This window comes from Onychostoma macrolepis, chromosome 15, assembly GCF_012432095.1.
Source record: "Onychostoma macrolepis isolate SWU-2019 chromosome 15, ASM1243209v1, whole genome shotgun sequence".
Taxonomy (NCBI): domain Eukaryota; kingdom Metazoa; phylum Chordata; class Actinopteri; order Cypriniformes; family Cyprinidae; genus Onychostoma; species Onychostoma macrolepis.
In genome coordinates, this window is record NC_081169.1 from 16,895,974 (window position 1) to 16,921,547 (window position 25,574).

Genomic DNA, 25,574 nt, shown 5'->3' on the forward strand with positions numbered 1-25,574 from the left:
GTACTGTGTATATTAATTATGTATATATAAGACACACACAGACAGCATATATTTTGAAATTATATACATGTATATATTTATATCCATATAAATTATATCATATATAAATATATAAATGTAACATTTTTCTTAAATATATACACATGCATGTGTGTGTATTTATATATACACATAATAAATATACATAGTACACACACAAATATTATGTAAACAAAAACTTTTATTTTGGATGAGATTAATCTGGCAAACGATTAACTGCATCCAAAATAAAGGTTTTTGTTTACATAATATTTGTTTACATACATACACACACACACACACATAAATACACACACACAAAATATACTTATGTATATTATATAATTTAATTCTTAAAATAATAAAAACTAAAGTCATCTGAATTAAATTTAGGAATCACAACATTATAATGTACTGTACAATATACAAAAGTCAAATACCAAAATTAGCAATGAATAAAACAAAAAATAATAAAATATATTAAAAAAATATATATTTTTAAAAACGTAGGAATTTAAATTTAGGCATCAAAATGTTATGTAGAGTACACAAAATATGTTAATTTTGACATTTTCTAAAGATACATTTAATAGTGTTATTGAATTATTAGTATTTTAAAAACAAACTTTAAGATGACAGCAAAAGTAATGAAATGTAAAAATAGTCAAATTAATCATGCACAATTAAATATCCAATATCAGTTAATATATAATATCCAGTATAGAATGATAAACAATTATAATCTGTAATCAAAAATCATTATTCACTAAGGCAACATAGATTTACAGAGTTAAAGATAAAGAGAGATTTGTATGTTCTATATATGCACTAGCAAAAGGACAAAGCAGAGATTTGTAGACCAGAAGAAGAAGAAACGCTAACTGAGGAGGGAGTTTGTGGTGGACAGGCTGGGCAGCCCTGCTAATTAGACCACAGAGGTGAACAGCTCCAGGGGCGTTGTTAGAATTTTCAAAACCATCATTAGGAATCAAAGGGTGAGGAAGCACGGGGCTCTTTTCAAGCTGCATCTTCAAAAAGAGCCTCCACGGCCAGACCTGACAGCACACCTGAGAGAAAAGCCAGCAGAAAGATGGACACACTAATGCTATCAGCTGAGCCTCTCCAGGTGCACAGACGTCAATACAGTCTGAGGCTGTGAGCACACCACTATATAGCCCAGCTCTCTTTTGTTCCTCTGCTTCTCTGAAGCACACATTTCTTTCTCTCTCGGTGTCACGCTATAATGACTTCTCCTGCTGAGGAAATGTGACGTGACCAGACAGGATCGGCGCTGTGGGCGAGGGAAGACAGGCCAACTACAACTCTCTTTGTGATATTATTATATTTAACAATACAAACAACAATATAACACAACACACAAATAAAACGCTATAGAGTCTCATGCCTCATTCAAAGCCAGAAAACCTGAATGACTCATATTTGACTGATTTATCATTTTAAAAAATCCATAATTTTATATTGTTCAATAAATTGTTTAAAAATAATTTAGAAGATATTAAAATAAAGTTTTACTTTTCTGCAGCAATGCGGTGCATGTGTTACATATAAAAACATAAATTTTAATATTAAATATGCCTCTTTCTTAATTCTTTTATTTAGCAAACACACGTTAAAATGCCAAAAAAGACACTAAAATGTTATAAAAGATTATTTATTTAAAATAAATTGTGTTCATTTGAATTTTCTATTCATCAAAGAATCCTGAAAAAAATTTCACAGTTTCCAAAAAAAAACAAAACAAAAAAAACATTTTATTAAAAATATAACTGTTTTAAACAGAAATGTTTCTTGAGCAGCGACTAAGCACATGAGAATGATTTCTGAAGGACTCATATGACACTGAAGACTGGAGTGATGATGCTAAAAAATTTAGCGTTGCATCACAGAAATAAATTACATTGGCTCTAGCTATATTTTCTACAGTATAGAAAAAATACTATCGAAGTCAGTGGCTGCTGTCAACTGTTTGGTTTCCAACAATTTTCAAAATATCTTCTTTTGTGTTCAACGGAAGAAAGAAACTCATACAGTTTGGAACAACGAGCAAATTATAACAATTTTCATTTTTGGACTAGTTTCAACATTTTTACATCATCCACCTTGATCTCCTGATACTGACATCTCCACAATTGAAAAACCCCTACTGGTCAGTCAATCCTCAATGCCCTTTCTCAGGTTCCATGATGATCAAAAGTCAACAATCAGAGACAATACTCTGAAACAGAGTCACTGTCACTCCCACACACCATCTGACATATTTCATATCTCTGTGTCCCAATTACAATCTCCTGCCCTCCACCTCTCAAACACGAGGCGTTCTTCCGCTCCAGGATGCTTTTGTGCCCCTTTCCACCTGCCACTCCACAGCTCTGTGGTGCACATCTGCAGTGCTTTCCCACAGATGAGCAGGAAACAGCCCAGTATCGAAAAGAAGCAATCGAGATTCCTGCTTCCTCTCATGCATGCATAATCACAGTCTTTTTTCAGCTGCCAAAATGGGTCCAAAACAATCAGTAAAATAACGATGGAGGCTGAGCCTGTAAAAACTGAGCCTGTTATACAAACCCTCAGGCTTGGCTAAGACTGTGAAGAGTTTCCAGAGACCTAAGCTGGGGCAAAACAGAAGAATACCCAAGAGATCTGAGACACTGGCCTCTGGCACCTCAAGCGTTAAACTCCCAAAGGCTGAGATCTTTGCTCCTGTCAAGACTTCACTGAGCCGAACATTGCGCTGTTTCTTTAAGCTGAAACCCTGTAGGCACAGCGGCTGATTTGCATGCACTACCTCTGAAGCCTTTGGGACGTTTCGCTCAGTGGAGAGAGAAGCACACACACCTCTTGGCAAGGTCAACGGTAACGGTGCACAACCAAGTGGGACTGACTGGAAATATGGAGACTTGGCAAAAAAAAAAAAAAGCAAGATGTTCAGCCTCAGACATGACTGTGGGGCGTTTGCTCAAGATGATTCCCATTAGACCGAAAACTAATCTTGCAAGTGGGGCTAAAAAAAAAAGAAAGATGAAGAAGAGAGGGGGAAAAAAAAACACAGGCAATTTTCCCAGAGAGGAGTGCTGCTTGTCAAGTTCATTTTCTGACAACAGCATGAGCTCCGTCCCTCCCCTGGAGCTCTGGATGCGCTGCTGAGTATCGACAGTCACAGCAGGAAGCTCATCCAATCATAGCAGCCGCTTCAATGGGACAGGCCTAAAATACTGCGCCAATGTGATTATTGATCCACAAATAACTCATCTCCCTTTACAAAGCCAAAGCAGAAGTCTGCTGACTGATTCCTCTGAGACTACATGCAACCTAGCAGACATCAACATACCAGTTTGTGAGCATTAAATATTATCTAAAATTTATATGAATGAATTTATTAGGGACAGACTGCTTGTTTGTGGGAGATAAAAGTGTGACTGGTATTTTAAAAGATGGCGTTTGTAATGTTATTAATATTAACATATTTTCTTCTATGCCAGTTAAAAGTCATTAAAGGGAAAAAATATATACCTGTAGGGTGGGATTTAATCAGTACTGGAATTTTTTTTTTTTTTTATATTATTGATGTGGTAGATCTTTACCTTTCGTACAGAAGAGGATTAGGGCCAAACAATAATAAAAAAAATTAAACCATCTTGTGACCAAAGTCATTAAATTACGAGAAAAGTCATTTCATTTCAAGAAAAAACTTGTTAAATTTAGAGAAAAAAAAAGTCTAATTAAAATGCGGAGAATAAACTAGGGCTGGACCACAATATTCGATTATACGAATATTTTTTCAGTGGGTTGGCATTTGATTTTCAATTTTGAGATTCGAATATTCTTTCTTTTTTTTTTTTTTAGAACACCTGGCATCCCCTGCGAAACGGTTCTCTTGTGAGCTGTCTAGCCATCGTAACATTACCATGTTCTATTTAGCCTACTACAGTTTGTTTTATTCTATATAAGGGAATTCATTTAATTTTATTTAAACTGTTCGTTAATTAAAATGTGTGATGCTGTCATTGAAAGTATGCTACCGTGTTCTTTATTTGTTACAGTTCGTTGAACTTCGTTCATTTATTTTTCGTACTTTTATTTAAATAGCCTACCCTTTACGGTGTCAGTAATAACAGTGCTGCTAATTTCTGATTTGGGAGTGATTTGTTTTTAGAAAAATGTTAGGCTACCTTATTAAAAGTATTGCTCTTAACAGACCTGTGTGTTTTGTATCACTAGTGCAGTGTCCGTTCTGGGAGCATATAAGCCCTGTCCACGTGAGGCACGTCGCTTCCGTCGCTTCAGTGTCTGCAGTGGCGTAGGTTGAAGAGTAATGCACATGTATATAGCATATGATGCGGTCGACAAGGGTTTAAGTCCAACTTTTGCCAAACCCGCTTTTCTTCCTTTTCTCCTCACACATCACATCGGAAAAGTGGAAAACGAGTGTTTAATAATAATGTACTGATTGGGTAGGTTTAGTGTTACTACAGTAAATCCATTGTAAATATTAATTTGTGGATTGAAAAGTATTCTATCTGATTGTTGTCACACTGTTTCTCCTGTTAACACGTCAGTGTTGTTGCGAATGGCAGCGCTGTTTCATCTATTTAAACTCGTTTAAATCACCGTGGAATCACCGTGGTTTGATTAGGAGTAGGCAGGCTATAGGGAGAGATTTGTTTCCCAATAAGGCAGCATCTAGGCTATTTAATAATTTTAATAAATAAAATCATTTACACTATGTTATTACTGCATCCTGTTAATGTACAACAATACTGCGGTGCAAATAGTATGTCACTATTTATAAGTATAAATACAATCTAATTAGCTACTACTTACTCTTTGCAAAGATATGCTACTTTTACGTAACGTAAATAGAATGGCTATTTTCACTTAATGTAAATAGTACATCACTTTTTTCTTGTAATTTAAACGTGCAATGGGAGATCTCGAAAAATGCTAACTTTAGCCTGATAGGACTGAAAGCAAACGTCCCACCCTCCCTGCAATCGCCGTCCAAAGCCACACCCCCTGAACGCACATACGCTCAAAGAGCAGAATACCAGAGACAATATTAAATTACTACAATAGGTTACATCAACGGTTTCCAATTACATTCCTCGCGCCCTCCCTGCTCTGCACTTTTCATATGCATATCTTATCATGTCCAACGGTTGTTCTGTTCAACCGTAATAAGTGCCCTGCGAAGTGGACATCACCAGATATTCCGCCATGATTCCAGTTCAAAGCTAAACCGAGTCTGTTAACTAAGCGAGACATTCAAAATATGCAGAGACAGGAGGCCCCAGGACTGGAACTGGGAACAGCGCTGGGCTACATTATGTGTCATTCACCGGTGAGAAAACTTTTCAGCACAGTTAGTAAAAGTACTACATTAGCAGGAAGGAAGATTGGGTTTGTTGATGTTTGCCTGCCATTCTTGCTCTGTCCGCACAGTGTGCGTGAACGCGCTGATGACGTATCCTGTCTGCACAAACAGGGTGCACAGAGGTATGCAAATACATACATTGACAGGCAGGTAGGAAAGCCAATTAAAACGCTCGGACCGAACGTTTTGATTGGACAAACATTTCTTGGTCCTACACAGGGCTTAGTTTGTTTCGAAACCTCCGAAATCCGATCCGGCACCTCATTTTGTGGGATCCCCCTCCTCACGCACCAATGAAAAACGTTTGTGTTGACCTATAGTGTGCATATATGAAAAATCCTCTATAATAACAGCTCTTGCGACACATCTACATTTGAAATAAAGAACCTGAGCGCGCAAAAGACACGACATGTGAACTGCTCTGCTCTCACAAGACATAATGCACGGATCTAATAGCCTATACACATGCGTTTTCTTTCTCAACTGTTCACATTTACTGTTACACATTAAATCTGTCACATTAAAAAGTAATTTTGTGTGTATTTGGCCACTTAAGATCAACAACAAACTACGAAAAATAACTCCATATGATACTCGCTAGTTGACTTTGGATGTGACTGTGAGCGCTCAGCCTTGAAACCGCCTCTGGAGCGAGTGAGTACCGAATGGCTTAAAAAGACGTGCAAATTATAAATTTTTGTGATGATGCAACAATGACCCGATTAAGCAAGTGACAATTCTGTCAACTGTCCCGAAATGCGAGCGAAAGTCTTGGATCAGTGACAGCGTGCAGCAGCTTGTTGTATTGCAGACGAGATACGCTGATGTGAAGCCGTGGTCCAGCTGAATCACTCACGCTGTTTTCAAATGACTGAGTTAATCTGCTAGTTTGTGTGGATTTATTTACTCATATAACCTACTTGCTATATTGAATAAATGTTTGCAGGAATTTCCCTCATTATAAACTAGAAAGCTGCGGGATGAGTAAAACTATGTGATATACACACAATCCCCCATGAAATTCTGGACAGGATTAATTATAACTATTACAGAGATTTGTGAAATAAAATTCCATTATTTTTAGTTTTTCCCCCCCCCCCCAAGCCTGCAAATTGCTGTTTCAAAATTTCATGGCTTTTTCAGGTTTTTCATGTACGAACCCTAATAAAAGCAACTGATGCACGCTGTTAATCACTTAAGCTGGCCCACCAATGCGATCAGCTGAATGCTCTGTTACCCCTCCCTCCTCTAATCACATGCCGGATCAGTCACCCCGCTTTGTTCCAGGACCTCGAAATTTACAAATTAAGCACTGCTCCTACACCTTCCACAGAATATATAAAAACAGATAAATACATTTAGACCACTTAACTTAATGATTGCTATCAGGATGTGAAGAGACTTTCAACCAGAATAACAAAAAATGTTTCTGAAAGCAATCACCTATGGCACCTTTAATGAGTTTATTCTCAACATTTTATTTCAACTTTTTTCTCAAAATTTAATGAGTTTTATCTAAATTTATCAAGTTCTCTTTCATAGGTTCACTCAACGCTGCGTAGCTTCACGCAATGGGAACACCCCCAGGTGTGATGATTGTCTGAAGCCCTTATAGAATCACACCAATTCATTGGCTGATGGTGCGTTCGCTTCTAGCGGTTTTTCTGGCCCATTTTCTCAACAACGTTTTAGTCTGGGATTCCTTCCACTTCAGTGACTGCATCTGTGGAATTGTTATTCTCCTAGCGTTGAGTGGAATGGACTTTAGTCGGTGCCAACCGCCGTGCTCTTGCCTCATCGCGAGTGACGACCAGCACCAGTAAGTGCGTCAGATGTGTGGGCCTGGCCCATGCATGAGATGCTATCTTTGGCATTTCTAACTGCAAGTACTGTGAGAATTTTACACTTAAAATCTTGCGCGCTAGACTCGCGGTTTTCGATCAAGAATCTGCTGTTCTACCCTGCCTCACCGCTCCAGAGGCCTCCTCCCTCCGCGAAGCCGCGGCCTGGAGTTCGGATGCGGAGCTCAAGGCTATGGGGAGTGAGTGGTTTTCACTTTCTCTCCCTCCATCGCCTGGGCGTCATCGCGTTAATTCTCCGGTCCAGTTTTCTCGCAGCTGTCCTGCACCCAGCCCGGAGGCACGGGAAGCCGTTTCTTTCGGTTTGGAGGATATTTTATATCCTGCGGCCTCCAACTCTGAGGACTTCGGAGCAGCGTCACTCGACGTTCTCCCGCCTAGTGGCCAGGAGGCGCGGCCTCCTCCGGCCTATACTGAACTCATGGACGTTTTGGTGTGCCCCACTGAGAAGTTGATCTTAGATCTGCCGGACGAGCCTCCAGTCATCTAAGCCTGGAATACACTACGCGATTTTTGCCCCAATTTTCCCCCGATTTTACAGTCTGAATAAGTTGATGCTAGTTGAGGAAAGTCGGAGCCAGTCTGCAGATTACAGCTGACAGATTCCACAGAAAATCGCGTAGTGTATGATGGTCACAGACTCCGATTTCTTAGCTCCAGACTTTGATTCTATCCAGTCGGAGGATATCAAACATGTTTGATATTTTCAGCCGATTTTAGAACAAGTATGTTTTCATTTGTCATGCGTCTCCTAGCAACAAGGTGCACGTTTCTGCATGAGTTTGTTGTGATCGGAACAACTATAAAGTCTGGTAGTGTATGATCTTCAGTCGCGTAGTGTATGATGCCCAGTTTTCCTTTGTCACTATTTACAAAGTCGGTAAGTGTATGATGCCTAGTGTTTTAAAAATCTGGTCAGATTTTAAAAGTTGTTTAGCGTATTCCAGCCTTAAGCTCAACGAGCGTTTCCTCAGTGGCTCTGGTTTGTGCCCGGACGAGGAGAAAGCTGCATTTCTTCTCTGACCTGCATCACAAGATTTCCAGTTCTTGGAAGCAGCCTTTCTCCTCCCGCCTCACTAACGCGGCGGCCACTGACTTCACCAACCTCGTTGGTTCTGTGGAGCAGGGGTACGCTGCAGTTCAAGCCGTGTAGAACCACCTCTGCTTTGATCGGTAAGCCCCAATCTCCAGCTCTGGCTTATTCGGCGACGCAGTTAACACCGTCATCGAGAAGTTCAGCGCTGCTAAAACGCAGTCAGCTGCCTTTAAGCAGTTCATGCCACGACGTGTACGCGAACCTGCCTCTGCCTCTGCCTCATCCTCTAGGGAGCGCCCGGCCCCCAGAAAGAAGCCAGTTGGTAGAGTAAGCGATCCGATGCATCCCCTACCGTACACGATCTGGGGAGACCTTGGTCGTTCCGCTACTCGCCAGCACACCCGCAAGCGGTAGGATTTAAAAAGCCGGAACAAGCCCCCCGCAGCGGCTTCATCGGGTCGCTCCTGATATGCGTATCAGGAAGAGGAGAGCTTCCCCCGTCTCGTTGGATCACGACGGGCCGCTAAAACGTATCTGTCCATCTCTGAGATGCTCTCCTCCACCAAATGCGCCATCCTCGCCGCTAGGAACGTCTCGAGGAGCGAAGGCCACTTCCCCTCTTCGGTGACCGTTAAGAGGTAAGAGACACTTCAAGTTTTCTCCCCTCAGAGTTGCTGCAGGTTGCATTGTACACGCGGTAAGGGACGCCCAACGCTTTCCCCCCGTGTCAGTATCTCCTGTCCTTGCCTTTACGGCCTCATTAGGTCATGCCTCCATGCACGAGGACGCTGTGAGTCCTGCTCTGCTTTGGCCGGATGCATGTCCCTCCCTTCAGGGGGACGTTCAGAGCGGGGACCCCGTGTTGGTATCCCCCTTGATATGTTCCACTCAGCTACCTCTGTCGGCATTCCTCCATACCTGGAGGGAAGCCCTGGATTCTTCGTACGATCCAGTTCGGTTACACACGCCAATTAGCTCTGGCCCCAAGGACGTTCACCAAGTGTATGGATGCGGCTCTAGCCCCGCTGAGGCTCTTGCTGTTGACCTGCTTCTTCGAGAGGAAAATCTGAGGGGTAAGATGGCGCGAGCCTATGTCAGTCACGTATGATGTAGGGGCAGTATCTCGGGCCATCAGCCAATGAATTGGCGTGATTCTATAAGGGCTTCAGAAAATCGTCACACCTGGGAGTGTTCCCATTGCGTAAAGATACGCAGTGTCTCGTTCCCTACTCAGAGAACATGGGTTACGCAAGTAACCCGAGACGTTTTTTCTCATAATTTAATGAATTTATTCTCAAGATTTTTTATTTTAATTTTATTTTTTTATTATTATGATTATTATTACTACTACTAATCATCTTCTGTACCTTTGTCAAATGTAGTGTCTGAAAAAAACAAAAACAAAGACATTTATGTCTGGAGTAATTTCTCTGGAGAAATTAATATTTTTACTCAGCAAGAATGCATTAAATTCAAAAGTGACAGTAATTTCATTGAAAACATTAAAATGTTAGAAAATATTTCTATTTCAAATTCATCTAATTCAGAACTTTCTATTCATCAAAGAATCCTGAATGTAAAAATTTTCAAGTGTTCCACAAAACTTTTACGCAGCACAACTGTTTTCAACATTTATAATAATAAGAAATGTTTCTTGAGCAGCAAATCAGCATATTAGAATAATTTCTGAAGGATCTTGTGACACCAAAGTCTGGAGTAAAGATGCTGAAAATTAATCTTTGCCATAACAGGAATAAATTAAATTTTTAAATATCTAAAAACAGAAAACAGACATTTTATTGTAATAACATTTCACAATATTACCATTTTAAGTGTTTTTTTTTTATTATTTTTATGAATCAAATAATTGCAGTCTTGGTGACTTCTTTAAAAAACATTAAAATCAATATAAAATCGAAATAAACAAATATTCTCTGATACTGTATGTCTAAGAGTGATTGGTCTGAGATCTCTAAATTAATATCACCTTGTACTCAAAGGCAAATATGTGCAGATTACAGATTTTTTTTTTTTTTAATATATTTTTTGAGACAGATCAGTCTTTCTCTCACAAAGCTAGAACAAAACAACACTTTTATGTCTTGCATCATAATTCCTTTAGCAAGTCATAAAAATGCTAAAACACAACATGACTTACGTCATTCTGCCGGTCAGTGTGGTCTGCACGTGCTTCTGGAATTCAGGATATTTAGAGGCCAGATACACAAAATCCGGAGGTTTGTCCTTATAACGGTTTCGAGGATGCATGGATTTATTCAGCGCCATTCTTTCTGCAACAAAACAGATTGCACGTGACACCCCAGACAGCAATCAAAACAAAGTCATAAACCGTTTCAAAGGGCTAGTTAACACCCAAATTAAAATCCCGTGATCATTTATTCACACGCATTGTTCCAAACATGTATGAACGTATTCAAATAGTGATATTAGACAGAATTGATATTAGCAGTCACCATTCACTTCCATTGTGTGGAACAAGGGTGCTATGAGAGTCAATTTTGACTGAGACTGTCAATCCCTAATATTGTGCCAAACATCTTGTTACACATTAGAAAGTCATACAGGTTTGGAAAAACAAGAGGGTGAGTAAATGACGACAGAAGTTTGATTTTTGTGAACTGTTGCTTTAAGTCTCGTTTTCCATGTGCATAAATTAAAGTGCAATACATATGTGCTGTTATTGCAGACTGTGTCTATTTACAGACAACATATTGTCAGTGTGTAATGTAATAAATCATGACAAAAAGTGTTCAGGACTAATTCTCTTGAGATATGCTAATAGTAACGTTAGCCAAACAGCTAACTGATTCACCAGACAACACACTGCAAACATGCATCTGTAACGAACAGCACACGCGACACTCTACCGTTTCGATAGATCGGAAGAACAGATAAATACCGATGAACGAAAACTTCAGTAGTTTCTCAGTGTTCAGCACTCTCGGCTGTCATTGGCAAATCACGTTGTCCCAACGTTCAAGTGTTGGTTCCAGGGTTCCGCTTTAATCACAATTCTGCGCCGGCGCACACATATGGCGTCATTGAATCGGTTTATTTATATAACTTACTTAATATTAGACAGAACAAAATCTTGCGCTTATTTCGAGATTCTCCATTAGCATATTATTATTTATTTTATTTTTTCTGTTTAATCTTTATTTAATTCATTTTATGTCATTTACTATTATATAGTTGTTTTTTTAATTCTTTTTTTTTTTCTCCTGGCTGTTGTTTTTTTCTACGGTTGACTATAGTTCTTTTATATTTGCTTATTTTATATATGATTTTTTTTTTTTTAATCACTAATACAATGTATTATAGATAAACTATTTTTAAGGCAATTAAAAATTCCACTTGCAATTATTATATCCACAAAATTGCTTGTAAAATTCACTCCTTGCAATTAATTTAAAACTACTTAGAACTTAACTTCATTATATTTTCACATTTTTTCCATTTCTTGTTTTCTTTATATGTTAATTGCTTATTTGTTTAATGGCCAATCAATTTTCAGATTGTATAATTATCCAAATTTGCATGATTTTTTCTAGCCACATTTAAAAAGAAGTGCAATGAACTGGAACCACTGGAAACCAGTGTCACTAACTTGTTTGACTCCATTCATACAGCACCACAACCAACAGACAAAACATTCATATTTTTTCTTTAATTATGTTGCAAACAATAACATCCAGATATATCGTTAACAATTGGCTGTGTGAACAGTGATACCATAAAAAGCAAAGAGTCCCATTCAAGCTGTGAAGTCTGAAGCCTCCAATCTATTCACAAAGTAACAGCTGATGATAGACCTGTGGCTGGAGGATGGACCTACAGACATGACCTTCACGAGTCTGTCTGTACATGAACCCATCCAGCGTGTGCAGCAGTGGGATTGCTTGGGACCTGCGAACGGCAAACTTTCTCCTCTGGACACATAAAAACAGGACACCATCATTGTCAAACCAAGAAAGACCTTTTTTTAAGGTCTTGAGGAAAGCCAATCGTAAGGGAGTAATAAACTCTGGACAATGTAAATACATGTTTAAATTACAAATGATGAGATTGAGCAATATTTTTGTCCAAAATTACCCACTTTTTTTGGTTTAGATTTACAGCTCCAGTACATCTGAATCTATTTCTGTGCTGTGTTGCACAGTTACAAGAGCATCTAAATCAAGAAACTAAAGGAGGCATCATTGGTGCTTTTCTTGTGATGGGCACTTCTCCCTTGGGTTGCTCAGTCTGCCACAATCCCATAGCGAAATAAAGTCATCACCTTCCTTTATACAAGCACACACAGATCGGCCTCTACAACCACGTACTGAGCGGTCCACAGTAAGCATGCCAGCTGACCTCTCTGGTTGGGCGTATAGCTTCTTAAACCAATCATGGTGCAACATACTGGTGCATATATTTTCTAAAGGATGTCACTTTGACCAGGATGGTCAGACATCAAACACGGCCAATTGTTCCCCACCAGACAGCTCAATCTTCAGTACGGTTACATGCAGCAGTGCTATGTGGACAGGTACAGATCTCAGACTAGTCACTATCAGATTTTCAGCAGCAGTAGGTACATCCAGTACACACACAACAGGAAATTGCTTGATAATAGCATGGTTAAGCAGTGAATTCTTTATTATATAATTGCATTGGAATGAGAAGGCTAATTAAAATGATATCCGTTTATGCATTTTGAAGCCTTACATCACTTAAAACCTTCAGTCCGATGTGACCGAAGATCTAACAATAGCAGGGATGTGCAATTGAATTCAATTTCTTTTGTCTTCGCACAAAGTCAAAAGGCATATTTCCTCCTTAAAAGATATGGAATGGTTTATCTCCATGTGTAGGATTTTATCAAATCATTTCCCATTGTGTATTTATTTGTACATTTATTAAGAGATATAGCAGAGAATGTGCCACTCGTCACACTAAAGTAATGGCTTGAGCACCTGTGGTTATTTTAGGGATATTCAGTTATGGTCCACAGTATGAAGATCCCTTTACAATAAGAGTCACCATCAGAGAGAACAGGCAGATCATTAGATTGTAGCTCCACAACTCATAGGTATATTATAAGATTGAGCTTCCCACAGTATCGAGTGTAGCCCATCATTCCATTTTTTCACCATGGAAATCTTTGCACCCATTCTTTTAGGACAGATTTTTGCACATCCCCCTGATGAGAGGAAACTTTGAGCCCTTGTCATGCTTTGCACCTTAGGTCCAAACTGAGGGTTGCGATTTCTGCGTCAAATGTCTTTTGTGAATTCAAATCTCAGCGTAACTGCCATAGGGGCAACGGGATCATTAAACAACAAAGGAAGAATCAGGATGCCTTCATCTGAATGCAAACAACAAACGTCGAGGGCCAAATCAAGTGCTTCGTAGAGGCAACGTTACGGTGCTTGTAAGTTTGAAGTGCTCCTGAGTAGACGGACTCAACTGACCGCTGAGGTCAAAATCAAAATCTTCACTAAAGCTATCTTTGTTTCAGGGCAAGAAAAAAAACAAAAAACAAAAAAACAACAACAAAAAAAAAACACTCTTGCCGCCCACTATGCAGCATGGCTTTTTGGATGCAGGAGTTTCGCACAAATTCACTCCTATAATTAAGCACAATTCTTTCTTACAGTGTAAAGTCATGTCTCTGGGATTGTACTTCTCAGTAGGACGTGTCATGACAAGCGTACAAAGATTTATTCCCAAAGGTTTCCAGACAAAACACATGAAACGTTCTTAGATGCAACCATTAAATGTTATCTAAATCCACAAGAAGAGAAAGATGGTTAAGTACACTCCAGAAGTGATGTAACAAAGCTACAGAATAACTTCGATAACAAGCCCCATAGACGAGCAGATCAACTCTCCACCTCAGCATTATAGGTTCGTTCTGTAGCCTTTGCCCCTTGAAAGGTCTCCAAGCTAGGCACAAACAGACTAAGACAGTGGAAAAAACTAAACTAAATAAAATAAAAAATTAGACAAAATAAATCAGACACTGTCATTAAATTATCAGTTTAGTGCCCTACATTTAACCCAGTCAGCTTCTGCCTTCGGTAGGTCAGGCTGAGTGAAAGATCAGCCTGTGTTAAACCTATGGTACTTCTAGACAACATTATGTAAATTTACAGTATACAGTTTTGGATTCACCATGCAAGAATACTTTTTTTTTTTTTTTCATTTAATAGCTCGATCTACATCCAGAATAATTTACATAAAAGGACACGTTATTGAACCGGAGCTTGGTGGGTGATAACCGTGGTGTTCGAGTGCATCCAGAAGAGCAGGAGGAAGCTGAAGGGGAAGTGGAATGGGTCCGGGGAGTGGAGGGGAGCATGGAGGTGTTGTGAAGGGTCCTACGATCAGCGACACTCCCACACTTTTACTGTTTGATCTACGCTCCCGGTGACGACGTACGGAGCAGATTTGTGGAAATCTGTGGAGATATGAGAGAGAGTCATTTAGGCACACAAACTTGAACTCAAATTATATGAAGACTAGCGATCAACCAATATGAATTGGCCCTGTCATTCTTAGTGCTGCGCAATTCTGGCAATTTATCACTTAAAGGTGGGGTACGCATTTTTTTCAAAAACGCTTTAGAAAACTGAGTCGGGCCCAGTACCAAAACAAACTTGTAGCCAATCAGCAGTAAGGGGCGTGTCTACTCATAAAGCGACCACTGAAAATCATTTGAAATTTGTGTCAATATGTCATAAATAGGGGATTTGTCATGTCGCGGCATCCAGTGTAGACAGCATCACTGATTATAATGAGTTCTATAGTATTTTGTCACGCTGAGCAGACGAAGTAGGACCCGTGTAAATATCGGATCAGCTTTCCAGCGCTGGAGAGAACTCAAGGAGCGGGAAGGCCTGCGATCGGATGCCGAGGTTGCTTTGTTTCTTCTCGATAGGCGAGTAACAGGTTTTGCTTTGTTTCACAGAAACAGATCATTGTCTGGGTTGCGTATATGCAGGGCATTGCTATCAAAATAGGGGTGAGACCCCTTTTGGGGTAGGGGCGTGTTTGTTTTGGTGATTTCAAATATCAACATTGGCTACCAGAAATCACTTACCCCACCTTTAACTGATAATGATAAAAAAAAGCCAAATATTGGTTGATATAATGAAACTACTGTGTAAATGTAAAATTTTTTCCTCAAACTGTGATCAGTCCAACATGGCAGCATTAGCTTAGGTGGGGCTACCTGATCATTTGACCAATGGAAGAAGAGGGAAAAATCTTGTTTGAAAATCCAAATTGTACCATTTCAACTTTCAAAACGTACATAAAACACTTCACCAGGATTCACAAGCTCAACCATTGTCAAGAGACCTGAAGCCTCAAACAAACACTCAGCTCTCCATTCACACCAAAACCATCATTTCAAATCAATAGTCTGGAAGACGAGTGCTGTGTACTGAAGTGCTTTTAAAAGCAAGTTTAAAGCTTCACAGGAGCCTACAGGGGAGCTGGCTGAATAACATCAAGCATCTCTAGAGAGCTCCAGCGCCTTGATCCACTGAAAAGATCTGGACTTAGGCAGTTAAAAGACTGGAGGGTTCAGCGTCCTCTCTGAATATGCTGCCAACAGCTGACAGAACTACCTTTTGTAGAGTAACTAACGTGATCTTAACCTGAGAAATCCCTCTTTGGGGAAGTGAGGATGTTCTGTACACTTCTAAAAGGCATCTTTACCCTTACTTGGTCATCAAAACATCTGATATGCATTTCAGACACCAGTGAGTGTTTATACGACTGCTTACCCAGAGAGGTAACAAAATGTTCATGGGCACTCAAGGTCTTCATGCAGCGCTTGTTTTTGTAGTCCCAGATCCTCAAAGTCTTGTCATCAGCACAGCTCACAATGAACTTTCCTCCAGGGTGCACAAGAACCCCACGCACCCAGTTATCATGGCCAACCTGAAGACGACACCAATCAAAATGTTTCAGATTCGGACTAAAGCATAAAGCTTCTCAAAGTAATTTTACTAGCTCGACTCACCAATGTCATAAGGCACATGCCAGTGCTCACATCCCACATCTTGATAGTCTTGTCTCTAGAACCAGACAACAGGAAAGGACCAGGTTTCCCGCTCTTCTTGGTCTGGCAGAAAAAAAAAAAAAACAAACAGTAAAAATGTTAAGCATTTCTAGATTCTAGTTGTATTTAGTGTCAGTTTATGTCTTATCCTGTTATCTCATTGAAAACATTCACTCTAAAAACATTGTTTTTGTGTCAGAAGATAATATTACAGCAGCTTCGCCAACACTGACATATAACATCTCTCACACTGCAAGCGTGTGTATAGATAAATATTTATGGTTCTTTCTAGGAGAATGCAGTAGTGTATGGGCAAATCTTTAACCCACAACAAGGTTACAGAAACAGCTTTAAAAAGACTGATGCACTACAAACAGCATCATTAGAGGCGGCTGAGACTCACAGACATCCAGTCATAACAGCACTCTAATGAATTACTGTCCTTTCGATTACACCTCAAAATAGAGTACTGAGAGCCATTACACATCTCGTGCAGTCAATGAAAAGGGGGATATAACAAGAGCAGAGCTGTTTGGGGTGATAATGCATTTAGATAGCTCTGTGAAAAATGGACAGTCATTACATTCAAGGCCTTATCTATTATTCCCCCTCCATAAAAGGCCAACTCTGCTTGAGGGGGAGTGAGACCAGACACATTAAAAACAAAATTGCTCTTGCTGAGAGGCTGGCATGCTCAGGCAAGAGTGTTCAGGCACATTTGTACCTTTAAACAGAGCTGCTGTAATGACATAGGGGGCTTTGTAATTAACATCTGTGACAGTGTTACTGGCATCAAGAGATTGTTTTAATTTTACCTGAACAGGTTTGACAAGATCAAAGATGACTGACTAAATGTGTTCATTTTTTAACTTCGAGGAGAAAGTTTCCTCTACATAGCAATAGTAATTACTGTGAGGGTTAAAGGCTGTATTCCACATGCTGTGAGGGCCAATGCTTCATCAGATAAAGATGAAATTGGACACGGTTGATCATAAGACCATAAGAATTCTAAATGGTACTTTCTTCACCTTAGGCCATTAGCCAATACCACCTATGTTATTTCACAGTCTATTTCAAACCATTGTACATGACAAATTTAGATAAAAATCAAAGGACCCATCAAAATGTGTTTAAAGGGCATAGCAAAGAAGAGACCAATAAAAATGTCCAAATATCTGGACAAAAGACATTGATTATTTACACAAACAAAGATCCATTGATTCTTTTTTTTTTTTTTTTTTTAAAAGCAAGGTTAAAAGAAGTGGGGGAAAAACGGGTTGAACTGTAATGGCATCTAAAAGCTGGTTTCTTACAACCTCTGTGTAGACTTCTTTTAGAAATTCTTGCTTTTAGAAATTCTCTTTCTGGTATTTTACTGTATTCATTTTGTGCATATTACGTGTTACCATTACCATTTACTAGTGGTGGACAAAAAAGTACAACAGTAAGAGTATAAACCCAAGTATGATTTTCATTTACAATAATCAATACCAAAATCAGCATTAAAGTACGTTTGTGGGCAAATAAAGGTCCATTGTCTATTGGCAATAGTGTAGTGGGTTCATTGAAAAGAACTGTTAATGTAAGCAGTTTCAGAAAGCATCAACAATTACTAAGAAAAAAAAAAAAAGTTGCATATTTGCCATTACAAATGCTATTTTCACTTTGTGCCCTCACCTCTGAGCCAGTCGCCTCTAGGATGGTGGGATGGGCACTTTCAGGGGCCCAAGAAATGCACTCCACAACATGCTCATGCTCACGCAGCTCCGCCTTGCATTCTTTTGTGGCCACCACCCAAACGCGCACCGTCTGGTCATTAGAACTACTAGCGATCAGGGTCCCGTCTTGGTTGGGCCGCACCATGCGAACCCACTCTCTGTGACCGGTGAATGTCTTGACACAGTACCTGTATTGCATTGCCAACAAACACAGATTTATCCACATTTAGCATTGTCAAGAACATTTCTAGTATGAAATAACATTTGCAAGTTCACATCTCAAATGTGTTTGCAAGTCACATCAGAGGTTTGCCCTATTTGATTACAACATGAAAAAATGCTTTGAGAGCAGAATTTCACTTTGTTACTTGTTCAACATTTACACAGGTGCTTTTTCAGCTGAAGAAACTCAACAATACAGTAACTAAAAGGACTGCTTTGTTGGAGCAGCCTATGGTTAGATACATTAATCTAAGATCAACAACCTTTGTTTTGGCAGCCAAGACCTTTTAACCAATATGCACATTTTAAGAAACCTTGCTCAATGACTTACCCAGTGGCCACCTCCCACATTTTAATGGTTTTATCCCTTGAGGCAGAAACTATGTGATCTCCATTGGGCATAATAGCTACAGATGAAACATTATGGTCATGCCCTGAAAAAAAATAAAGTAAAGAATTAAGTATAAAATATTCCAGACTGCCCTGAAATTGTCATCCAAAGAACCACCAACAATGTCTGAGATGGATACACTGAATTCATTTTTCGATTCGGCACATAATTTACACATTTCTACCATACAAATCAAACAGTCACGCACATTAGCATTTTACAATGAGTGGTTAAGCTTTAAAACATATTTAACAATTTAATGGAGAATAAGATGCTGCTAATTTGCCTTGGGCTGCTTTGTTCTCACAGTGTGCAGGAAAAGAGATGAGCTAATTACACAGGACGCCATTTTTAAGCTCCTGAATAGATGAAACTAAGTAGCCTAGAAAAAGCAGTCTTAAATATGGGGGGAGAACCATAAAATGTTATCTCGTCTCGAAGAGGATAATTAAACTGCTGTCCAAATCTCCTAATCTTCCACTAAAGCAGCCGACCCACGAAGCGAGACGAGAGCGAGAGAGCGAGAGAGAGAGAGAGAGAGAGAGAGAGCGCGTGAGCAGAAGGGGAATTGCAAACAGAAGGAAGGGGGGTTCCTTTGCCACCTCTTCAAATCTGTGCTAGAACAGTCTACCCTAGTCTCAGGGCAACATGCCAGCTTTAGTGATGGGTGTAAATTACGAGCCTTTGGATTTATGGATATTACAAGCTGGCGCACGCGTTATTTGGATTATCACCACTCAGGATTTACACATTTTTGATATGGATTACAAATGACTTGAGGAAAACTCTGAAAACACTTGATTCATTTTTGTCATGAAACATGAAAAGATATTTTTATGAATTTAACAAACATTTATAAATTGTGTATGACAAATGATCTAGATTTTTCAAGTTCAAAATCAACACTGAGGGGACACTATCCATCATTACTGTCTTGAATCACTGCAAAAGCATGTGTATTTTGATGCACGGTGCAAACGCAGGCAGGACTGATAAAATATTTGTACATTTTTTTGCATGAAACTGTGAATTGCCATGTGCATTTGTGAGGTTTTAATACGGTTTGAACTTCATAATTAGTGGAATGTAAGAGGATGGATGGCAAAGAGTTATGCCCCCATCGCCCTTCTATTCACAGCTTTTCACACCGACTGTTTTTGTGCTTTTCAAAACCTGTGGTGAGATCTGACCCGAGCTGAAATGGGGGGTTTCGTGACACTTAAAGTGTTAACTATCCATCTAACACAGGGGACGACATGTTGACACAATACAGAACCCGTAAGACAAAATGCAAATTCACTTGTGGTGTGATCTCCCATTAGAAAAGCCTGAAGGCTCACATTTCAGATTAAAATGTACCAAGCAATTAGGATTTTACACATGGGCACATCCTAGGGAACACATTCTGAGAGCAAGGACAGAATCTCACTTCTGTAGAGTGAGGGAGAAAAAAAAAAAAAAAAAAAAAAAAAGAAGGGACAGTACTAAACATCCTGCCGACTGTCATTAAAGGGATAGTTCACCCTAAAATTAAATTGACTCACTCACATGTTTATGTTGTCCCAAATCTGTATTAATTTCTTTCTTGTGCTGAACACAAAAGAAGATATTTTGAAGAATGTGGGTAACCAAACAGTTGCTGGTCCGCATTGAATTTGATAGTAGAAAAAAAAAAAAAAAAAAATACTATGGAAGTCGCTGTGGACCAACAACTGTTTGGTTTTCCGCATTCTTCAAAATAGCATTTATTTTCAGCAGAAGAAAGAAACTCATTCAGGTTTAAAACAACTTTTGAGTGAGTAAATGATATAAAAATAAAACACTTCTTATTTTTGGGTGAATTATTCCTTTAAATGTTAATAAAACACCAAAATACAAAAAGAAAAATCACTCACTACCCTTGACTGAAAAGAAAAAAAATTAATACAGTTGCTTTAATAGGAATCAATAGTGTTTTATTTTTATATTTGTTCATTCAATTTCTTAAATGCTCCTGCGAAATGCTGTACCTGAAAATAAAACGGTTTGTTTTATTTGTATATTATGTGTATCTTTCTTATTTTTAATAAAAGATAAAATATTTTATCTTCGCCCACTTTGGCCTAAATATCCACCATTCTTTTTTATATTTTGTTACCTTGAAAGGCTTTTTCTTTATGATAGGGAAATTAGTTTGACTGTAATGCTCAAACATGTCAAATTTACTGCCACTTCCATAGCTGCTGTATTAGATAAAACCTCAAATTTTTGTAATCTGATGCAAATGGAATATACAAATGTAATATTACATTTAATATTAATAAATGCAAATGTAATACAAAGTACAGTTTTATAAATGTACAATACATGTTTTAAATAAAAAAAAATTAAAAAAACACTCCAGGATTTACAATGCCTGATGACTGTTGAAATGCATCACAGTCTGTGGATAAGGACCATGAATTATAATGCATCTATAGTTATTAAATATTATAATGATTATAAAAAAAAAAAACTTTCATAAACATCACAGTAATATTTGAGAAAATGTGTTAAAGGTTGGCTTCTAATACAGGAAGAATGGATTTGTCGGCAAGCTGGCACATTAATGAGCTGCATTCAACACCTGCCTCCTGACACTCTATTCCCCCCTGAGACACCCCTCCGCTCCTAACATTTCCCAGAACCAATGACAACATACGACACCATGCTCACCGTGCATGGTCCTGATACACTCGAAGCCCTGGAAGTCCCAGAGCTTAATGGTCATGTCCGCTGAACAGGAGGCTAGCAGCTTTCCAGTATGGTCAAAGGAAATGTCCTGCACCGAGTCTGTGTGGCCCTTGAGGGTCCGTTCAAAGTCACCCGTTTCATAGTCCCATACCTGGTTCAGACACAAAACACATGCTTTAGCCCAAGATGAACATATCTTCAATAAAAAAAAAATTAAAAAAAATCCATTACCTTGTTTGGCAGCTTGTTATGATAAGGTAAAGCATAAAAGACAGGTCTGGGCTTGTAGCTGCTATTTTATATATTAAGCGAAACATTTGTCATGCAGCCGGCTTTTAAACACCATCAAACATGCCAGATTGCCCTCTGGATATAATCTGAACATTTCATTCAGACTTTATCTGCCTCAAGAAAGAATTGTCAGAATTTCTTCCCATATTAACCTTACAATATCTAAAGCACTCCAAGCAAAAACTGTGGCTGAATATTTTGACCATGTTTTCCCTGAAATTCAGTTTACATCATTTTCTTTATCATTAAAGCATTTTTGTGAAGTGAGGCGAATGTTATCTGCTTGTTCGCCTGGATGCAGCAGTATGATAAACAGCCTCAGGGCTTAATGTGAAGATCAGGTTTCAGCAGTTTCTAGGCGGCAGACACACAGGGATAAGCTCTGTCTGCTGCACAGGGGGCCGGTGACAGAAGCCCTTCCACCTGCTTATCTGTCTCCCGCTTCCAAAGAGGGAGACTGAACCCAACCTGCCGAGTTCTGACAGAAAACATGCACACGAAAAGCCCGATGTGACACACCTGGGTTAGTCAAGCACATAAGCTTTACCCATGTTGCTGAGACTGCAATACTATTATATAGAGTGTATACTACTTATATCTGCCCTCATTGATCTGTCTGCATGTGCCTGATCATCAACTTGCTCACCTTAACAACAAAAATCAAAAACAATTTTTAAAAAAAGGAAAATTGTAGGACCACAGCAAGCCCAAGTCAAAATTGTGGCTGATACTAATGAGGCAATAATTATTTTCATTCATACTATGGCAGATAACAATAAAAGGCCAATACTGGAATTAAATGCTATTTTGCCTAAATAAATTAATGATGAACAATTTCTATTTTAATATTAAATATTTCATTTTAAACTCTCCAAGTGAATTTAGGCCTCACAACATTATAATGTATGGCATTTACTAAAAATTACATTAAATTATTAGTATTATTAAAGATTAACTAAAGATTTAACTTTTGCCATCAAGTTAGAAGGTTACCTCAGTTACAGAATTTATTATTTATTTTTCGGTTTATTTTAGATAAATGAATGAATAGATAAACAAACAAAAATACAATTTGCTGATAACCAACACAATCCGGTACATCGTGACTCCTTAAAACTCAGTTCATTTTTATCTGAAAAACAGAGCCTGAACCAAGACTGTACATAACCAGGCTTCAAATGCATGGGAAAGTAAAAATACAAGAGCATGCTGAAAATCAACTACTCCGTGCTGCATGAACCAAGAGGGCTTATTTTAGACTAGAGTGCTGACATTTCAGACAAACTGTGGCGATGAAATATAACTGCATGTTTGAGTGCATGTCATATGTTCATGCGCATGCATAAAATATCATAGTTTGAAAAAATATACTTGTGCATGAAACTGAACTGCAAACCATTTGGCTGATTCAATAACCAGGCTAAACAGAAGCAGAACTGTCTTGTCAAGTGGCTGTCAAACTGCTGATTAACATAAAAAGAAGAAAACACTCAAGTTAAAAAGGAAAAAAAAAAAAAGGTCTTGCCACATCTACATTACACTGAGCAGAGGTGAGAAAAAAGCATCTGGCTGCACAGCTTCAGGCTTCCTGACAATTAGCTCTGAATATGTGGATGGAGAGAATGGTGCAGAACATATCTGGACCAGCTCTAGCTGTCTGGTTGAGGGCTGCCCATGTTAAGATGGCGAGGGCTGGGGATTTTAGGGAAGGGTTTAATAGCACAGAGTACAAAACTAGGGCACAGGAGGAGGGGGCACAGACAGGTTGGTGGCCATAGCTTCCGGCACTGAGGCAGTAGATGAATCACTCCAAAAGCAAGCGTTCAGAAAAATAGAGGAACCCTTTGTATGACTGATTCCAAATAAAACAGAACAAAGAAGGGGATACCTTGCATATACTATACCTCTGAATTGTTTGGCTGATCTAAAGAATAAAAACATTTCTTCTTGACTGTAAAAACACCAAAACAAACCTTAATAAGTGGCTATAAATAGGTTTAGACTCAATTTGCGCCTGTCCTTTTGGAAGCATCACTGAGGTTGTGTGTACGATTGCTGGGCTCGGTTATGAATAGCAGGCAACCAGAAACAGGGCTTATTACCATGGGAATGTCACACTGCTTGTGCAGACTTGTGTTTTTTGTATGACCAAAACAGCAGAAAGAGAGAACAGTGGCTGCCTGCAGTCAAAATTACTGTTCATTCAAGACAATACACTATAATTATGTCAGGCAGCAAAGGCAGATCAGCCAAAATTTGATGAGCCATTTTCATACTGAAAATCATGATTTGATCACACCAATTTATCTGAAACGCAAGATCAGTTTTGGAGGGTATGAGAGTGCTTGATAACCCACAAATACATACAGAAGAAGACCTCACCTTTATTGTTGCGTCCTCTGAGGCAGAGACTATGACGCTGAAAACAGGATGGAAAATGACTCTGGTGACAGGACTCCTGTGACCGCTCAGGGCATATCTCTCAGGAGGACGGGGAATCCATTCTTTGGGGTCTCGCTTCTGTCCAACTGGCCCACCTAAAGTAATCTCTTCTTTTGCCTCATTAAGTTTTGATTCCAATTCCATCACCTAGCAGAAGGCATAATAGGTAAGACTCATCATTACACACATCAAATCACATGAATGAAAATGACATTTTTGGATTTTGGATTTACAGCTGCAGTAGTTGAAATGCAGCATTTCTTAACCCTAAGATTTGGCATTTCAGAGCATGAATAGTCAATGAGTCAAGTCTGCCTCCATGGTTCTTAATAGGATTTGCATGAAATATGAGATGCACAAACCTTTTTCTGTAATCTGATGACTGAAGTCCATTTCTTTTCCAATAGACCTGCATACTTCTTATCCAATTCCTCATTCTGGTGACAAAACACAAAACACCAAAAAAATAAAATAAAATTACAAGAATTACATAAAGCCTTAAGCAAAAAAAGAAGGCATACACCTATCACCCCAGTGGCAACTGTAAATTCCCTCTAAATCCCTTCACATGGTTTAATCTCTGGCAGACAAAGAGAGCTTACCAAGATTACAATTACACAAACACCACACTGTGAAAAATTAACTTTAGGGTGCCTGGCACTAACTAGACCTTTCTGAAAGTCACATTTATTTCCCAAAATGAGAGATAAATGATTCCCATTGGCATCCTCTAATCAAAAACATTAGGTGGCAAAAGATAACTATAGTACTACCAATGGGGCATCCAATATGTTTTATATGAATAAATAATAGTAAATAAGACGCTTTAGTTATATAATAAATTGATTTGTTCACTTTTTTAATTATTCAATGCTTGTGTTATTCTATGCGTGTAAAGTAAAGATCATGTTCCAGGAAGATATTTTGTAAATTTCCTACTGTAAATATCTCAAAACTTAATTTTTTATTAGTAATATGCCTTGCTAAGAACTTCATTTGGAAAATTTTAAGGCGATTTTCTCAGTATTTTGAGATTTTTTTGCACCCTCAGATTCCAGATTTTCAAATATTGTTCTATCCTAACAAACCATAAATCAATGGAAAGCTTATTTATTCAGAAAAATTGACTGAAAAATGAACCCTTATGACTGGTTTTGTGGTCCAGGGTCACATTTTTATATACACACACAAAACATACATTCACAATTCCACTTCATTGAAGACTGTCTAATTCTGAGTTATGAAAATCCAACAAGACTAAAACCTTGCATTTCCAATCCCTGACAGAAGACATTTGTGTGTTTTTAAATATGCAAAGTCGGCAACACCAAAGCTCCAAAAGTATCAAAGAAATTTGTTTTAAAAAAAATTTACATAGTGTGTTAAGTTTCGAGCACGCAGGCTCTTCATCAGACT

General features: G+C 38.7%; 2 protein-coding genes across 4 annotated transcripts in view; both read right to left on the minus strand.

The window, feature by feature from the left end:
- Positions 1–11,373, minus strand: part of mettl16 (methyltransferase 16, N6-methyladenosine) — a 37,605-nt gene extending 26,232 nt beyond the window's left edge. The window contains exons 1-2 of one of the 2 annotated variants that reach the window (XM_058799038.1): positions 11,226–11,373; positions 10,464–10,596 (exon numbers count right to left, since the gene is read on the minus strand). In XM_058799038.1, coding sequence (XP_058655021.1) covers positions 10,464–10,591 — 128 coding nt within the window. In that variant the 5' untranslated portion in view covers positions 10,592–10,596; positions 11,226–11,373. The remainder of the gene's footprint in view (positions 1–10,463; positions 10,597–11,225) is intronic. The other variant, XM_058799039.1, reaches the window with a different exon arrangement.
- A 605-nt stretch (positions 11,374–11,978) lies between these two features.
- Positions 11,979–25,574, minus strand: part of pafah1b1a (platelet-activating factor acetylhydrolase 1b, regulatory subunit 1a) — a 42,578-nt gene continuing 28,982 nt past the window's right edge. For both annotated transcript variants that reach the window (XM_058799041.1, XM_058799040.1), the window contains 8 exons: positions 24,521–24,595; positions 24,099–24,305; positions 21,408–21,576; positions 18,654–18,756; positions 18,060–18,288; positions 16,344–16,445; positions 16,105–16,261; positions 11,979–14,771 (listed from right to left, as the gene is read on the minus strand). In XM_058799041.1, coding sequence (XP_058655024.1) covers positions 14,698–14,771; positions 16,105–16,261; positions 16,344–16,445; positions 18,060–18,288; positions 18,654–18,756; positions 21,408–21,576; positions 24,099–24,305; positions 24,521–24,595 — 1,116 coding nt within the window. In that variant the 3' untranslated portion in view covers positions 11,979–14,697. The remainder of the gene's footprint in view (positions 14,772–16,104; positions 16,262–16,343; positions 16,446–18,059; positions 18,289–18,653; positions 18,757–21,407; positions 21,577–24,098; positions 24,306–24,520; positions 24,596–25,574) is intronic.